General features: G+C 58.2%; 1 protein-coding gene across 2 annotated transcripts; it reads right to left on the bottom strand.

The window, feature by feature from the left end:
- Positions 1 to 4916: 4916 nt before the first annotated feature.
- Positions 4917 to 15393, bottom strand: MOB3A (MOB kinase activator 3A). Of its 2 annotated transcripts, none has more exons than XM_034996763.1 (3): positions 14849 to 15391; positions 11041 to 11243; positions 4917 to 8296 (listed from the first exon to the last, which is right to left on the bottom strand). In XM_034996763.1, the coding sequence occupies exons 1-3, from the start codon at positions 15267 to 15269 to the stop codon at positions 8267 to 8269; spliced, it is 654 nt and encodes a 217-aa protein (XP_034852654.1). In that variant the 5' UTR covers positions 15270 to 15391; the 3' UTR covers positions 4917 to 8266. The 2 variants fall into 2 exon arrangements, with proteins under 2 accessions (XP_034852654.1, XP_034852653.1); XM_034996762.1 differs by lacking the exon at positions 4917 to 8296 and adding an exon at positions 8325 to 8658 and having other exon boundaries at positions 14849 to 15393.
- Between the last annotated feature and the right edge of the window lie 3013 nt (positions 15394 to 18406).

Raw genomic sequence — 18406 nt, 5'->3', positions numbered from 1 at the left:
ACCATCTTATTAATGATGTTTAACAACAGCAGAAGCCAGCACGTTGGTGGTTTGTGACGGAGCGTGGGGACGGGGGGACGGCCGTGCTGGGCGGACATGAAGGGCAGCCCGCGGTCCCATGAGCCTGGACGGCACGCAGACGCCAGCCAGGGCCTGGCACACTTCCTGGCCACGGCAGGTCAACGACAGAAAGAATCTCTGCATGAACACAGAGCAGGAAGCCCGCGGGGGCCCGGGAGTCGGCTACGCTGCACATCGAGAGCTGAGCCCGGGACCGTGCTTTTGAAGAACACTGGCAACAGGAAACAAGGCGTTTGAGAGAACACCTCGCTCACAAGAAATGTTACAAGACATGCTGGGAGACCGTGCTGGGAGGGTGTGAAGTCGCGGCTGACGAGGAAGGCGCCAGCCTCCTGAGCCAGGAACTTCCCCTACAGCCTTTGCAGCTGGCCCTGGTTCTGCCAGGGGTCACGGGGCCACGTCTGGGGACATCTGTGGCCGTCCCGATGGGGGGGTGCTCCTGCTGTCCAGTGGCCAGGGCCAGAGGGGCTGCTCAGCCCCCACAGTGTCTGGACGCCCTCAAGAGAATGATCCAGCCCTGAATGTTAGCAGTGCTGGGGGGACAGACCCTGGTCTAGAGAGACCCTCCCCAGGTGGGTGCAGGAGGAAACATCCAGAATGTTCCAGGAGCAGTACTGTCTCTAGGGACAAACAGCTCCAACCACCTTCATGTCCTCAAAGGCCACCTGCTCTGTGTTCCTGTCACGTGATGGAGTTTCGGGATTCAAGGACCGTCGCTTCCCCTCAGTGAGTGACTGCCTCCTGGTGGCTGTGCCCTTGTTCGGTCCCCTTCCCACAGTGTGGGTGGGACCCAGGACTCGCTTCTGACCAGTGAGTGGGGTGACGGTCACATCAGGTGGGAGAGCTCGTCTGGCCCCCTCGGGCTCTGGTGAAGCACGTGGCTACGCCAGGGTGGCCCGTGGGGCAGGGAGCTGAGGGGGCCTCTGCTGGACAGCCAGCAAGACACTGAAGCCCTCAGTCCTGCAACTGCAGGAAGCTGACTTCTGCCACCAACCACGGAAGCTTGGAAGCAGATCCATCCCCGGTGGAGCCTCCAGGTGGGACCCCAGCCCCTGCAGACACCTTGCCAGCAGCCTGAGCAGGGGACTCCGGCCCGTGGAAACCGTGAGATAGCAACTGCGTGTTGTTTGTTACGCAGCAGTAGCTGGCTGATACAGCTGACTCGTTACTAACAACAAACAGCTAATGCAGCGGCTCTTGAAGACGTGTGTCTGCAAGCTGCAGTTTACACAGTGCAGCTGATGTGCACAGACTTTGTCTGACCCTCCGCTACTTAAGGGCTCGTCCCTTAAGATTGAGGCTGTTCTCCGGCTCCAGAGGCACTCAGGAGAAGGCGCTGTATGTTCCAGTGGCTGAGACTTGTTTAACACCTGGCTATTAATTTCTGGTTTTACTGCTATAAGTGTAGCCCTGACAGGTTTTTTTTGGTTCTTATTTATTTTACTTGTTTATTTTTAAAAAGATTTTATTTATTTATCTGACAGAGAGATAGCACAAGTAGGCAGAGCGGCAGGCAGAGGCAGAGGGAGAAGCAGGCCCCCCGCGGAGCAGGGAGCCCGACGCGGGGCTCAATCCCAGGACCCCGGGACCCTGACCCGAGCCGAAGGCAGACGCCCAACCGACTGAGCCACCCAGGCGCCCCCCCTTGTGATTTTCTTAATAACGTTTTCTTTCCCCAGCTTGTTGTGAAAACACGGGATAGAGGACCTAGAACACACACAGTATGTGTTAGTCCACTGTTAACGTGATCGCTGAAGCTGCTGGTCAACGGTAGGCTGTCAGTAGCTAGGTCTGGGGGAAGTCAAAAGTTATATGTGGAATATTCAACTGTGTGGGGGTTCGCGGCCCCAAATCACCCACTGTTGCTCAAGGGTCAACTGTACTGTGTCTTATATATATTAATACTGCAATTCCTGCTTTCTCATGGTTTGCTTTGCTTTGCTTTGATAAAACTTTGCCTGACCTGCTTTGAACTGTTCTGTGTCTTTTTTTTTTTTTTTTTAATCACAGCTTTATGTGGATAGAAATCACATACTGTTAAGACTCTCCCATTGAAAGTGTACAGCTCGGGCTGTGTGCTGATAAAGCTTTATTTATCGCGGGGGCCGCAGTACATTCAGAGCTGTGCAAGCATCACCACTGTGTTTGTCTGAAAAGAAGAAAGTGTGAAGGTTTGGGGTTGACCCCTCTGTGAGGTTCTTGTATTTTAACGGGAGAATCAGCCTGTGTCTCTACATTGGGCAGTGGCCAACTTTTTCTGCAAAAGCCTGGAGCGGCTATTTTCAGCTCCGGGGGCTCGGGGTCTCTTTTGTAGCTGCCCATCTCTGCCATTGTAGTGCAAGAGTGCCCTAGATCGCAGGCAAATGAATGAGCAGAGCTGTGTGCTGATAAAGCTTTATTTGCAAAAACAGGTGGTGGGCTCCATTTAGCCCCTGACCCATGACTGATGTGTTTTTAATGTCCTAATCTTGTGTTATGCTTTAAAATATTCATTCTTGGGGCGCCTGGGTGGCTCGGTCAGTTGAGCATCCGACTCTGGATTTCAGCTCAGGCGTGATCTCAGGGGTGTGGGATCCGTGTTCAGTGGGGAGTCTGCCTGGGATTCTCCCTCTCCTTCTGCCCCTACCCCCTGCATGCACACGCGATCTCTCTCTCTCTAAATAAATCCTTTAAAAAATAAAATATTCATCCTTGCTGTTTTCTGAATTTTCAATCTTTTGTAGATGCTGTTTTTCCTGTCTTTGTCTCTCTAATCTAAAAGGATATATATTGTTTTACATTTTATTAGTGATTAACTATGTGTGTATATATATATAAACGTATGTGCATATATATGCACATATATATAAGCACCTTGAACTTAATTTTGCCAGTATGATCATCTATGAAATGGTATCTATAGATTCTGCCCTTAAAAAATGAATATGGGGGGCACCTGGGTGACTCAGTGGGTTGAGTCTGCCTTCGGCTCTGGTCATGATCTCAGGGTCCTGGGATCGAGCCCTGCATCGGGCTCCTTGCTCAGTAGGGAGTCTGCTTCTCCCTCTCCCTCTATCCCTGTCCCGTGTTCGCACTCTCTCAAATAAATAAATAAAATCTTAAAAAAGGGAAAAATATATTCAGGGGTGCCTGACTGGTTCAGTTGGTGGAGCGTGTGACTCTTGATCTTGGGGTTGTAAGTTCGAGTTCCATGTCGAGTATGGAAATTACTTAAAAATAAATCTTAAAAAAATTCTTTTTTTTTTTAAGATTTTTTTTTTTTTTAAGATTTTATTTATTTATTTTGACAGAGAGACACAGCGAGAGAGGGAACACAAGCAGGGGGAGTGGGAGAGGGAGAAGCAGGCTTCCTGCAGAGCAGGGAGCCCGATGCTGGGCTCGATGCGGGTCTCGATGCAGGGCTCAATCCCAGGACCCTGGGACCACAACCCGAGCCGAAGGCAGACGCCCAACAACTGAGCCACCCAGGCGCCCCTTTTTTTTAAGATCTTATTTATTTATTTGACAGAGACAGACAGAGAGGGAACACAAGCAGGGGGAGTGGGAGAGGGAGAAGCAGGCTTCCCGCAGAGTAGGGAGCCCGATGCGGGGCTTGATCCCAGGACCCTGGGATCATGACCCGAGCTGAAGGCAGACGCCCAGTGACTGAGCCACCCAGGAGCCCCTAAAATGGCGATTTTTACAGCATGTCACATATACCATTTAAAAAATCACATGAAGGAAAAAAAAAGGGAAATGAAGCACAGAGCTGCCACGTGCTGGAAATGACAGAGGGACGTGTGTGGCTGGGGTAAATGGAAAGCTGTGCGAGGCCACAGGGACCAAACTACCTTCCAGAATGAACCTGGGCCCACACACACTGTTTTGGAAATGGACGATTTTCACCAAAGTCACAGAAGCAATGTTCTGGGAACTTAAAAGAATATTCTAAAGTTCATTTGGACTATGTACTTAAAATAGTCCAGAAAATATTAAAAAACAATAATAGTGAGGAATTGATGATGCCAGATATTGTAATTACTCTAGTTTACAAGGTACATTAAAACCAGAGGGAGCAAACTAGGAACCCCAGAAACGGAGCACTGTGGAAGTAAGTAGCATTTCTGCTCTGTGTGGAAGGATCACATGGTGCTGGATTAGGGGGTTCCCAGTTATTAAAAAAATAAACATTTCCGGGGCGCCTGGGGGGTGCAGTCGGTTGAGTGTCTGACTCAGCATGGTCTCAGGTCATGATGTCAGGGTCGTGGATCAAGCCCCACGTTGGGCTTTGTGCTCAGCAGGGAGTCTGCTTGAGATTCTCTCTTTCCCTCTGCTGCTCCCCCTGCTTGTGTTCCCTCTCTCTCTCTGTTTCAAAGAAATGGGTAAAATCTTTAAAAAAAAATATTTTTATTATTTATTTATTTATTTTTAAAGATTTTATTTATTTATTTGAGAGAAAGAGAGAGAGACAGAGAAACAGCATGAGAGGGGAGAGGGTCAGAGGGAGAAGCAGGCTTCCCGCTGAGCCGGGAGCCCGATGTGGGACTCGATCCCAAGACTCTGGAATCATGACCTGAGCCGAAGGCAGTTGCTTAACCAACTGAGCCATCCAGGCACCCTTTTAAAAAAATATTTAAAAAAAAGAAGAAAACTATATAAGAAGCGGAAGAAAACAGGGGTGAATATTTGCATAAAGGTTTCCCCAGCCCAAGTTTGTAAGCTTGTCACCAAGGGTAGAAAACATCAAGGAAAAGAATGACCAAAAATGTGAAAGCTCCAAAAAAAAAAAAAAAAAAGTATGTTGAAATGATCATAAATAATGTTAAAGATAAACAAGAAACCAGGAGACATTGGTGTAACATATGACAAATTATAATAGAAGAGCTTGAATAAACGAGTATTTTAAAAGGTCTGTAAGTCCAATATGTAAAGAGTTTTTATAAACCAATAAGAAAAGACCTCTTCCCAATGGAAAAATGGACAAAGGCTATAAACTGGCAATATAAATGGTCAAGTGCATTGAGGATGTTTTCCTATCAAACTGGTAAATGACACACGGCCTACCATCCAGCGTTGGGAGGGGGGATGTGAGGGAATGGAATCCATGAGACGTGTTGCTGGGAGCGTAAATTGGTGCCCCCTTTCTGCAGGGTACGGCTCAGTGCCTCGAAATGTCCCACCACATGATGCCCTCTGACATGGGCACCAACCCTGGCATTCTACCTACATCCATAACCAGCGGTATTTGTAAAGATTTGACTAGAGAACTGTCACCAGTAAGTGCTGCCAACAGCCAGGAGCGATGTGTCCCATGCTGGGCCCGGCCTCCTGCAGGGCCCTGCCCTGCATCAGCCCGGCCCGCCCCCACGTGTGGCCCCACACTGCCTCTCCCCTCCGCGGTCAAGACGGGGACCAGTACCATGTTCCCAGACTTAGCCGTCGGTTGTTATGAACCGGGGAGGATTTGAACCGTCCCCGCCTTGACTTTGCTTCCGACCAGGAGCGTCTGGGGACGCAGCTGAGCAGGGCTCTTGTGACTGAGAAGCTGAGCGGTTCTCACTGTCCTCGGGGGCTCGTGGCTGCTACGCTGGCCAGCGTGGGTCTAGGGATAATGCCGCCCCCGGGAGGAAATTTCCAGTAGCGGGGGCTCCCGATCTCAGAGGGCTCAGCAAGCAGCTGCCGAGCTGCATAAGAGCGCTTTCCCGGACACGGAGGCTGCCTGCTGTGTCATGTCCACTGGAAGGACAGTCCCTCGTGTGCTGGCCGGGTCCCAGCAACACGGCTGCCGCCCTCTCCCACCCCCTCCCAGTCCGGCGCCTGTCCATCACCTCTCCCGGCTGCACAAGTTCTGGGGTGACCCGCCCTGGGAGGATGAGTGACTCTGGGCATGGAGGGAGGAGTCCCTTGGGGGCTGGCCTCTGACTCCGACATTCCCAGTAGCCCAGGGTAAGGGGTGCCAGGCCTTCTGTGGGCAAAACGTTTCCTTCTAACAGGGGTCTGAGCCTCCCACGGCCGCTGCGACAGGTCACCGCCAACTTAGGGCTTAACACCACATGGACTGATTCTCAGTTCTGGGCTCAGAAGTCCTAAAACCCCAGAGTGGGCAGGGCTGGTCCCCCCAGGGCCCCCCGCTCCGGCCTCTTCCTGGCCTGCGGCGCCCCCTCCATCCTCACCGCGAGCAGCGCGGGGTCTGCCCATCTTTGGGACTCCCACCCTCTGCCTCCCTCTTGTGAGGGTCTCATGAAGACGCCGGGCCCCCCAGGAACCCAGGGTCACCCCCACCTCGGGGGCCATGACAAGGTCCCTTCTGCCGCGTGAGAGGACACGTCCCAGGTTCGGAGGGGGCAGGATGGGGACATCCTTGGGGGACATTACAAATAATAACAGCTCCCAAATTCTTAGCGGGTTCTGGAAACTGTTGTGGTGCATTTGCAAAATCAGTGGGTAAGGAAACAATGGCTTCTTGAGGTCTTTCCAAATAACGTAATTGCTGAGAGGCGGCTCCCCTCGCGTGGAGACGGTGCGCCCTCTAGGGGCAAGCAGCCAGCCCTGGCCCCAGGCCCTGGCCCCACCTGCTCCCATTTTGCCAGAGACCCCAGCCTGGACCCCTGGGAGGACGCAATCCAATCCCACTTCCCACACAGAAGAAAGGGCTCTCAGGGTGCACGAATCAGGTGCCCCCAGCCAGAGCTAGTTGGCAGGAAACCCCTCTCTGGTTTCGCTCTCCAAATCTACTCCGCACAAGGGTCGTTTTCTGGCTCCCTCTCTCACACAGCAGAAAGGCAAGAGTTAAAATCGTGTTTAAGGGCCGGGAAAAACGCTCAGAACAGAAATGGGAGAGGGAGCGTGCGCCTGCCTCAGTTTCTCAGTTCTGACCTCCCCACCCAGGCTGTAGCCCATGGAATCCTAACCTCACCGATTCTGTGCATCTGTTTAGCCATTTGGGGGCACTTTGGCGAGCCACGAGCCCTCAGCTGCTGGGGACAAGGGCACCCCGGGGACAAGGGCAGGGACATGGCCCAACACCAGACCCTGAGGCCAGGGAAGTGGAAATGACAAGCGGCAGATGCGGGTACAAAGATGGCACAGTGTATTCTGATGCTCGTGCGGGAAGAGCTGTGGGCAGGGAGGGTGGAGAGGAGTCCCTGCCACCTTCCCTGACCTGGCTGCGCTGTGGGGACAGCCCACAGCCCTGGGGGACACAGTGGTCACGGTGCTTGGCTGAGGTTTTGCACTTAAAGGGAGCTACATTCGATCGGAAGGGGCCTCCTCGAGCTGGACCCTGGGGGTTTCCAGAAGGACCGAGGCCAAGGTCGTGTTAATTGCACTTATTGGCGTGGGTGATGGTGCTCCTCACTCCTGCGAGCACCCAACACCCAGAGGTACTCTGAGTCGGTGCGGTCCACACTGGAAGGGTGCCACGGAGAAGGCCACTGAGGACGCTGCGCGCGGGCGGGGTGCAGGCACAGGCAGAACGGGGCTCCGGGGGTCACTTCAGCGTGGCCCAGACAGGGCCCTGGCCACCCTCCCAAGGTCCACGGGAGACAGTGCTGGGATTTGGGTCTCATAGCCACACAGGGCCACGCAAACACAGGGCTTCCACGTAAAGTTGGGCAGGCATCTGCAGAAAGGCTAACTCCAGCTAATCATTTGGCAAAATTCAAAAGGTTCCAGCCCGGGAGGGGGGTTCCACGGGAGAGTCATCCTGTGATATTCATAAGGGAGAGGCGACAGTTTTCTAAAGGGGAGGAGGGCTCACACGGAGAAAACTCCAATCTCTCACGATCCACGAAGGGGCCCGGGAAAGCTGGGGAGCGGGCGTGGGGTCCCCGTCGTGCGAGTCGTGAAGCGGACACGGGGCCCCCGGGCGCTGGCTGCACGCGGCGGCTGGTCTGGGCCGAACCACAGAGCAAATGCTAGTGGTTCACAAAGTGCATGGGCCCAGGTGCTCAACACGCAGAACCACGGAGTTCAAGTTCGCCGCCTGTCAAGGAGACGGGCTCAGGATGGCCGCATGCAGACCCACGGTGGCTGCCCACCGGGATCGGAGAGGACTCCACCCCGGCGTTCAGTGCAGCCTCCACGGCACCAAGCTCGCCCGCTGGCTGGGCTTTCTATAAAGCACGGGTCCGTGTTCTGGAGCCGTGGCCCTCGAGCGTGGGTGTCCCCTGGGCACGGCCTCGGTGACTGCGGGCCCGAGGGGCTCTCAGTGGCACATCCGTGCAGTCATTTCTTTCTGTTAAGAACAAGCAAGATGTCAGGTATCGACACAAGGGGGACGGAAACCACACACAAATGGAAAAGCAGGGGATCCGGTCTCCAGGGGCCCGCAGGCCTCATTTAACGCCAAACCTTACAAACAATGCGACAGTAACAGTGTGCTGTGGGCCCAGGGCGGCACGCCTCCTGGGAAGGGCCAGAGAGGCAGTGTCCCGGCCCGTCGAGGGAGCGTGGCCCCAGCAACGCAGAAACGACTAACTGCCTGCATGCCAATAAAACTTTATTCACAAAACCAGGCGGTCAGCCCGGGGCCACAGTGTACTGATTCGTGCCTTCTACAGTCGACTGGACACTGCAAGGAAACTTCCGGAAAGCAGCCTGGAAGTAAAGATGAATACTATGATACACCCTTTAGACCCGGTGATGGCAGCCTTGAGAGTCTGTCCCGACAGATGAACGACAAATGCAAAAAAGCCGGACATGAAGGCATCCCGCCATGTTCTACAAGACAGAGCCCGGAAGCCTTGGTGCACAGGGCAGCCGGGCAGATCAGCACCCACTTCGTCTACACACGGCCTGGGGAAGTCACAAGCTTAAGCGCTTTATCCTCTGCCTGGCGCCAGAAAGAACTCGAAGCACTGGGCGTCTGGGGGGCTCCTTCGGTTAAGCGTCTGCCTTCAGCTCAGTTCATGACCCCAGGGCCCCGGGATGGAGCCCTGCATCGGGCTCCCTGCTCAGCGGGGAGTCTGCTTCTCCCTCTGGCCCTCCCCTGCTCTGGTGCGCACGTGTGCTCTCTCTCGCTCAAATAAATAAAATCTTTTTTTTTTTTTAAAGATTTTATTTATTTATTTGACAGAGAGAGACACAGTGAGAGAGGGAACACAAGCAGGGGGAGTGGGAGAGGGAGAAGCAGGCTTCCCGCTGAGCAGGGAGCCCGACGCAGGGCTTGATCCCAGGACCCTGGGATCACGACCTGAGCCAAAGGCAGACGCTTAACGACCGAGCCACCCAGGTGCCCCTTATTTTATTTGTAAAGATTTTATTTATTTCAGAGACACAGCGAGAGAGGAAACACAAGCGGGGGAGTGGAGAGGGAGAAGCAGGCTTCCCGCGGAGCACAGAGCCCGATGTGGGGCTCAATCCCAGGACCCTGGGACCATGACCTGAGCTGAAGGCAGACACTTAATGACTGAGCCACCCAGGCGCCCCTCAAATAAATAAAATCTTAAAAAAAAAGAAAGAACTCTAAGCATTGATGTGGAAGAAATGACAAGGAGATCAAGGCACTAAGTTAAAACAAAAAGAGAAAAGCAAGCAGATCACAAAACTGCAGGTTCCAATTTGTAGTATTTTGTAAGTAATACATGGATGGAGATGACCATCACATAAGAGTACCCATCATAAGGCGAATAATTCATCAGCATTCACAGCCACAATGGCGTGTACCCTTCGTCTATCCAGTTCCAGAACATTCCACCGGCTCGGAGTAACCTCCTCCCCATTAGGCATGCCTGCAGTAACTTCAGCTCTGGGAAAGTCCACTGACAGGCAGAGCCTGCAAGGACCCAGAGAAACTGGGAAAGGTTGTGTGGAGAGTAATTCAACAACTGTTGAAAACAGGGCAAGAATAGAGTTCAAAGACCTGAATCAGTGGAGAAATCCACAAAAAACAAGAAGAAGAAAAAAAGCCCACATGGGAGTCCTGGGGTCATGCAAAGGAAGCCGTGGGAACCCCCAGAGTGATGATCTCAGTCCCCTAGCAGCCAACCCGCAAGCCCAGGGCCCACTGGCCCTGGAACATTCTAGCATTTCCGCGCCTGGGGAGATCCCCACCCCCTGGAATGGCCCTGGGGGGCTCTGAGCACCGGCCTCACCGGGACCTCCTGGGGGGGGTGTTCTCCACCCTTGTCACCAGTGGTGGTGGCAGCTGGTGGGTACTTGGAGAGCAGCCACCTGCCGCCTCTGACCTCACAGGTCCCGCTAAGAGCCCACAGCAGTTTGGGAGAGCGGTGGGGGAGGGGCCCCAGGGAGCCATCTCGCTGCCTGAGTCGCCCCATCTCTGGGCTGGGGTCGACACGGCTCCAGCTGCAAATCCACAGCCGGAGGGTGGGTTCGAGGGTGCCGTGGGCTGGGACGGGGGCTGGGGCGTGCCTGCCAGTGGGGATGGGGCTTCATCTGGGGCGATGGAATGTTCTGGAACTAGAAGGCATGGTGATGGTTTTAGCACCTTGTGAATGTATTAAATGCCACTGAATCATTCAGTTCACAACGGATGATTTTAACTTATGTGGAGTTTACCTCAATTAGAAATAAATCATTGCCTGCTCTCCGGCCAGGCAGTGAGGACGCGGGCAGGGGAGACGGGGATGCCCCAGGCCAGCCCCCCGGCCGCTGCTGTTTACGGCACTGGAGACCCCCCCCAGTGTCTCCCACAGGGCAAGGGAGGCAGCCGCAGGAACCTCCCTGGGGAGCCCCTCAGGATTCAGGACCTCTGCCTCTTGCAGGGGCCGGGGTGTTCACGTGGGCAGCCACATCCCCACCGGGCCCGCCAGCCGGAGCAGGGAGCAAAAGGAACCCAAAACCACCCCAGCGGGTGGGTCCCACGTGCCGGGAATCCGAGCAGCACCCCCTCCATCTGCGGCCACGCCCAGGGTCGCCGTGTCACAAACTTGGGCCCAAATCCGAGGAACCTACCTCGGCTCACTGTCCGCTCCGGGCTGCCCGGACCCAACGCCCCCCGCACCCCGCCGCCCCGCTCACCAGCGGCTCCAGCTCCTTGGTGTCGATGAGGCCGAACTCCTTGACGAAGTAGTAGAAGTGCTTGTAGCAGGTGTTGACGTGAGCCTCGGAGCCCATCTGCGCGATGCGGTCGAAGTGGTGGATGTAGACGTGCACGAACACGCGGAACAGCCGTGACAGGATCTTCTTCACCACCTGCAGGAAGTTCTTGGGGAACGGCGTGCCTGCACACAGAGCGAGGGGCTCAGGCAGGCTGGCAAGCACCCCCACCCCGGGCCCTGGCCTGCGGCCCTCGCGGACCGGGGACGCCCTCCCGCCGCAGAGCCAGGACCGCAGGGGACACGCCGGCCACACGCCTCCCCATGGGACCCGGGCCCGCGTCAGAGCGGGCAGCGCCCCCTCCCTCCCCTTCCCTCCGCATCCGCGGGCCGGGGATCTGCGAGCCCCACCGCGGGTTCTGGGCCCTGGGCGTGTATTTCTGGTTAGGCTTATTTCTCCTAATAAAATGGGGCAACCCGTAAAAACGTATTTTTGCCGTCTGACATCTTTCACTTGGTGTATTTCTCCCCACCTCGAGTGTGTCTTTATTTTTTTTTTTTAAAGATTTTATTTATCTATTTGAGACAGAGAGAATGAGAGAGAGAGAGCACATGAGAGGGGGGAGGGTCAGAGGGAGGAGCAGGCTCCCTGCCAAGCAGGAAGCCCGATGCGGGACTCGATCCCGGGACTCCAGGATCATGACCTGAGCCGAAGGCAGTCGCTTAACCAACTGAGCCACCCAGGCGCCCCTCGAGCGCGTCTTTATAACGTCACCTACGTTCGAGCGACGACACAACTTAATTGCGAACGTGCACACGTTGTAACTCCTACTGTGGGTTTAATGCTCCGTTTTTCCTGACTGTGGTGAAATGCCCCTATGGGGGTCCCCGTGCTGGCCCCCCCGGGCGCAGTCTGTGTGTTAGGCACCCCCTGCCGCCCCGAGCACGTGTCTGTCCCACGGCACAGCCAGGCGCAGCGAGCACCAGCAGGTGGCTGCCGGGGCCTGGGAAGAACATGCGAGGGGCTGCGGGCTAACAGCCCGGGGGGTGCACGCGGAGATGCCGCGGGAGGCTATGGTGCACCGGGCGCTCGCTTGCGGCACCTGGACGGCAGCGAGCATCGGGGCGCCCGGGCCAGGTAACGCTGCTGAGACGGGCCAGCCCCCGACATCGCAGAGCCCGCACGGCTGCTCTCCAACCGGGGCAGGCCTGCCGGGTGTGGAGCCGAGGGCAAGCGGGAAAGAAAAGGCTCTCCGTGAGCTGTGCGGGACGGGTCCGGCCAGACCCCTCCTCGGTGTCTGGGCCCGGGTGGCCTCTCGGCCCAGAACAGTGGCACTTGTATTCAGTCGGTGCTAAGCATCTCTGAATGGTGACCAGGGCCCAGTTCCTGGGCCGCTAACCCCGTGGAAGGTTTGCTCGGCATCACTGAGACCTCTGAGTTTTCCCTGTCACTCGACTCTGCAGAGATGAACCCCAACGGTCGTCCATGAACCCACATTTGTGGGAACCTGAGGAGCAGCTACTGTCCTTGCAGACCCCTGAAGGCCACGTGGTGGGAGGTCCCCTCGGGGGGTGGGAATCCCTATGCACTTGGGTCCACGACTGGTGGGTAAAACAGTGCAAGCTCAGAAAGAGGGTCAAGCCCACGGGAAGCAGAGAAAGGCGGGATGGAATGCCTGGGTCAGCCCCAGGCCTACACGGGGCCCGGGTCCGACGCTGACGCTGCCCCCTCTGTGTCCCCCTCCCAGCCGAGCAGCCACCAAGGGCAAGCCTGGGTGAAGGGGGAGCCCGGCTGGGACGGGCTCAGAAACGGCCGCTGCACGGGCTTGCGATGATACACAGGGCGCGCCTGGCCCGCCGCTGGCTTTTATAAATGAAGTTTAATGGGGGCACAGAGCCACCTGTTTGTTTACAAACGGCTTCTGGGGTCTTTTGGCCTACGGTGCAGATCCGAGTGGTCAAGACACAGACTGGCCTGTGAAGCCGGAGAGATTCACCATCTGGTCCCCGTGAGGACAGGTGTGCCCGCCGCCGGTCTAACATTAAGAGCACAGGCCGGTGGCTTGAGGCCTAAGTGGGTGTACAGGTGTGAGCAGAACCAACACACGGGCCGGCATGTAACGTGACCCGTCCCCTCTGCCAAGCCACACATCTGACCCTGAGGCGTGCCCAGCCACGATTCTCAGAAGCACCAAGACAGGAAGCAGAGAGACACGGCTGCCTGTGGGAAGCATGTCGTTCTGGCCACCTGGCTGGGGTCCTGGAACAGGGCCGGCAGGTACGGCCCAGGCCAGGCCGGCCCCCCGATGTGAGCACGTAGGAGAGGCCAGGGGTGCTGAGAGCCCGAAGAACGGTGGCCTGGCCTCAGAGTCCCGCTGGGCGGCCGTGTGGCCCCTGCCCAATTCCTTTTCTCTGCCTCTCACCAGCATCCAGTTTGGTAAACTAGGGATTCACCTTCCATGGGCGAGGGGCAGGCGCGGCGTCTCACGTTCTGGGGTGCTGACTCCTGAGGAGCTGGTGGGACTTGCGGGGATTCTAACGAGGCGGGGAGTCAGACGACATGGACTCCAGGGCTGCCCCACAGACCCAGCAACCTGATGGAGGGACCACTGGGAATCCCAAGTTTGGGAAAGGACGAGTCTGGGGTGGCTTCTCCCCAGATGGCCCCTGAAAGCCCTCTGCCAGTGTCAGCCCTTTCCCGGTGCAGGTGGCGAGGGGGCGCCCCAGGGGAGAAGCTGGAGCGGGTGCAGAGCTGGGCCGGAAACCTGTTTGCCTGACTGGTGTTCCAGGACGCCACGTCAACGCCGACGGTGACAGTGAAAGCCACGTCTGCGGGGAGTCTCCCAGTGCCACCGTCACAGACCACCACCAGCTCAGCGGCTTAAACAACTCATGCATCTCTCACAGTTCTGAGTCCATGTCACTGGGCCGGGGTCGAGGTGCCGGCAGGACCGTTCCTCTGGAGGCTCCGGGGAGAATCCGTCTCCTTGCTTCCTCTGGAAGCTGCCGGCATTCCTAAGCTCATGGTCCCTTCCTCCTTTCCCTGCTGTCAAACCACCTTCTCCTCTCGCGTGTGCAATCTCCCCCTGCCTCCCTCTTATGAGGACCTTGTGATGACATTCAGGGCTCAGCAGGATGATCCAGGGGCATCTCCCATCTCAGGGTCCTTAACTTAAAGCAGAATGTGTCCCCCACACGCAGGCACGTCCCTTGGCCAGGAACAGGAGTGAGGGGCCCACACGTGCAGCCCCAGGGATGGACCCCAAGCCCACGACGCTCAGGGAGGGAACCAGACACAGAAGGCCACACAGGGTGTGTGTCCACGTGGGTGACACGTCCGGAACAGGCTCATCCATGGACGGGAAGGGGGCTCGTGGGGGCTGGGGGCTGGGGGCGTATGGGGAGGGACTACTCTGGGGAAAGGGATTCCCTGCAGGTGATGGAATGTTCTGGAATTAGATAGTAGTGAGTTGCACAACTCAGTGAATGTACTAACAACCAAAGTGAACAGACCCCGGGGACACTGGGCTCAGCGAGAGGAGCCAGACCCCGAAGGACACATCCCGCAGGACCCCACTCCCAGGAGGTCCCCAGAGGAGTCCCGTCCACACAGACAGAGAGGAGAGGGTGGGAGCCGGGACTGGGGCGGGGGGTGGGGCTGATGGGGACCAGATTGCTTTCGCGGTGGTGGAATGTTCTGGAACTCTGCGAACGTATTCCTAAATGCCACTAAACAATACACTTTAAATGGCCTGGCGCCCCCCACGGCCCTGCCCGGCCCCCTGACTCACCGACGTGGGTGGGGAAGAGCTCCTCGTTGTTGATCTGCACCTCGATCCAGTCCATGAGCAGGTCCATGTAGCGGGGGGCCGACAGCGCTGTGGGCTTGCGGAACTGGTGCTCGTCCTGCCAGCGATACTCGTACTTGGGGCCGCCCGACATGACCGGGCAGGACTGCTCCGTGCAGCCGTCACCAATGGTGCCGTAGATGAGGTTGACGCGGTTGAAGAAGTCCACCACGTGCACGGCCACCCAGTCACTGAGCTCCTCGCCAGGGGGCAGCTGTACGGCCAGCTTCAGGTCCAGCCCCGCGTTCAGCGACGCCTGGGCCTTCTTGTGCAGCTCGAACCGCTGGGTGCCCGGCTCGAACTTGCGCTTGGGGCGGAAGGTCTTGTCCTTGTTGAAAACTTGCTTCAGGAAGGGGTTGGACATCTCGGCCCCCTGCCCGGTCAGCGCGCTCCCTGGCGACGCCTCTGCAGAGGGCCCGGGCAGGACGTTCGCGTCAGGTGGCAGCCGAGGCGACGGAGATTCGCTGAGACCTGCAACACAGAAAGGGGAGGACCTGTCAGCTGTTTCTGGAGACCCCGCTCTGGAAGCACCAGGGGGCCGGACTGCGAGGCTCCCAGGACTCGCGGTTTTCAGTTTCACCAAGACAGCACCCGTTCCTCCGTGGACAAAATGGTCCATGGCGGGTCCCAACTGCCTCAGAGCAGAAGACACGGAGACAGCTCCCGACAAGCCAGAGCTGGAGGCATCTCCCCCGTGCCCGGGGGCTTTCTCGTACAGCGGGACAGAGTGTGGAAATCCACACAGAGGCTAAGGGGGCCCGCAGCGGGTTCGTGGTGGCCTCCGAGAAGAGAGGCCCACGTCCCTGGGACCTACAAACGGGACCTCATTTGGAGGAAGGTTCTTTGTAGACGTGATTAAGGATCTTGGGCTGTGCTCCTTCTGGATCATCCAGGTGCCCCTAGTGTGACGACAACTGTCCTGGTAAGAGGAGACACAGACACGCGGGAGAAGGCTGCATGAGGGCGGAGGCAGGAGCGCCGTCCCCACGGCCTCTGAAGGAGCCAGCCCTGCCCACACCCCGGCTGGGGCACTGGCCTCTAGAGCCGAGAAAGGGTCATTTCTGTGTTCCCGCATTGCACCTAAATCTCCTTGTTGCATCGGGGCCCACCCTAACCCAGGACGCCCTCGTCTTGCTGCCCGAGGATGTGTGCAAAGGCCCCATTCCCAATGGGCGGACATGAATTCTGGGGGGACACCCTCCACCGCATTGCCCGTCTCAGAAGCCTGGACGAGCCCGTCTGGGTCCGACCTGTCCAACACGGGACCACGGCTCCCGGGAGCGTGGGCCGGGCTGGGATAGCGGCGGCTGGGACAGGGGAGGCCGGGCGCCGAGGGGCCGGCGGGGTGGGAGTCTTGGCAGTTCACCAGGCACACGGCACTGAAGGGGAAGTCTGCAGACAACGGGGAATGGAAGGGCCCGCCGGTGGCCCCACTCCCCATCGCACGCCCTGCGCCCAAGTCACCGTCTACGTTACAGCAAATGCCTGCCTGGTTTCTCTCTGCTTAAACCGTGGGGTTCATCCCTCCGATTCGGGACTGCTGGTTGTCAGGCGGCCCGCCCCTCCAGCCCCAGCACGCTGCTGCAGCAACCCACCAGACCTAGGGCTCCTGGCAGCCTGACGACAGAAAGTTCTGCAGGTTCCACACCTGGAACGGGACTCCTGGGGGCTGCTGCCTCTCCCGGCTTCTGGGGGCCCCCGCCCCCCGCCCCCCGCTTCTATGGGACGCCCCTCACCCCCCGGACCCAGGGCGGCCTCCGCAGAGAGTGCCCAGCTCGATGTCAGCACCTTGGCCAACGGCGGAGCCGAGCGAGCCTACGCGGGGTCCCCAGGACGAAGCTGTCAGGCTGACAACAGGGGCGCCCAGCTGCCAGCAAGCGTGCGGTCAGAGCTTCGTCCCGACTGCCGCAGGCGCGGCTCCCGAGAGCCGGTGCCCCTCCACGCGGGAAGCAGCGGCCGTGTGTCCGTGCTCCTTCGCCTACTTGGCCGACACCCTGCGGCCAAAGGCCAGGCCGGCCCCCCACGCCGGCGATGGCGTTCCAGACGCCACACGAAATGTGCCAATGGCTTAAACCGGTGCTGGGGCCGGACGACTGTCCCCACGGCTGTGCAGACCCACGGGGCGCTTGGGGCTGAGGGACCGCAACACTCGTGCAGGGCCTCGAGAGCTGGTCCTCCTGGGGTCACCGAGGGGTGTGGGGCCGGATGGGAGGCGGCAGCAGAGATGGAGCGACCCCCCCGCCCCGCCATGGCTGCCCAACCTGGCCAGTGTCGGCCTCGGCCTCGGTGTGTCCCCGGGACCCCTGCTCACAGGGCTCAAGACGGCCCGATGTGCCCTGGTCAGGGGAGAGGACATGGTGGGAAGAATAAAGGCCCCAGAGACCTCCCCATTGTGGCCCCGGGACCTGGGACGTGTCCCCTCACACGGCCCCGAGGTGGGGGTGACCCTGGGTTTCCGGGGGGCTCGCTCTCTCGCTTCATGTCCTCACGAAGGGGAGGCAGAGGGTGGGAGTCCCAGAGATGGGCGGACCCTGCGCTGCTGGCAGTGAGGATGGAGGGGGGGCCGCGGGCCAAGAAAAGGCCGGAGCCGGGTCTCCCGGAGCCCCAGGGGGACCAGTTCTTCCTGTGCTATTTTGACTGTGACCTCCAAACCTGTGAGATGACAGATCCGTTTTGCTTTAGGCCATGAAATTTGTGGTCACTCGTTACAGCAGCCCCGGAAACCCCGAGGAGCCAACAGTCCCAGGCTACGCAGGGCATCCTAACGAGCACCGGCTAGAGCAGCTGTGAGTGACACCGGCCAGGCCCTGGGTACACGTGGGCCCGAGGCCTCCCCTTCTCTGCGCTGACCGGCGAAGCCCGACCACCTTCTGGGCCCAGCTGTGCAGCAAGCGTGCTGGGAGGTCCGCTCGAGGCAGCATAAACCACGCAGAACACCGGAGGTGAGCATCAGGGACGGAAGAGCTAGCCAAGGACAATGGGGCCAGAGGGACGGGAGAGACCCCAGCGAGAAGGGGAGGGAACCACCACTCTCCATGAGAACGGCTGTCAGCACGAAGGACAATCACCAGGGCCCATGAGGACACGCAGCAATCGGACCCCTCGTGCGTGGCCGGGCAGAGCCTAAGACGGGGCAGCCGCTGGGGAAACAGCCCAGCAGTTAGACGGGGCCGCCTCTCGGGTGCACCCCCAAGACAAGTGACAACAAACGTCCACACAGAAACTTACACACTTCGCAGCAGCACGATTCGTGATCATCACCCCAGGGTGGAAACAACCCAAACGTCCATAGCAGGTGACGTGTGAACCAGCTGTGTCCCCCACGCACCGGAGCGTCCCGCGGCCGCGAGCAGGAGCCAGGCGCCCACACGTGCGGCCCCGGGGACAGACCCCGAGCCCACGACGCTCAGGGAGGGAGCCAGACACAGAAGGCCACGTGGGGTGTGAGTCCACGTGGGTGACACGTCTGAACGGGCTCATCCGCGGACGGGAAGGGGGCTC

This window comes from Mirounga leonina, unplaced genomic scaffold (genome assembly GCF_011800145.1).
Source record: "Mirounga leonina isolate KUSES-001 unplaced genomic scaffold, KU_Mleo_1.0 Mir_94, whole genome shotgun sequence".
Taxonomy (NCBI): Eukaryota; Metazoa; Chordata; class Mammalia; order Carnivora; family Phocidae; genus Mirounga; species Mirounga leonina.
The sequence above is the reverse complement of the archived record's forward strand: the minus strand, read 5'-3'. Positions and strand labels throughout refer to the sequence as shown.

Bases quoted from the DNA above. Each gene is read 5' to 3' on its own strand.
- MOB3A (XM_034996762.1), bottom strand. From the start codon at position 15,269: ATGTCCAACCCCTTCCTGAAGCAAGTTTTCAACAAGGACAAGACCTTC. The intron at 11,244-14,848 runs GTGAGTCAGGGG...CTCTGTGTGCAG, and splicing joins GCTCTTCCCCACCCACGTCG to GCACGCCGTTCCCCAAGAAC. The intron at 8,659-11,040 runs GTGAGCGGGGCG...CTTTACTTCCAG, and splicing joins CCAAGGAGCTGGAGCCGCTG to GCTGCTTTCCGGAAGTTTCC.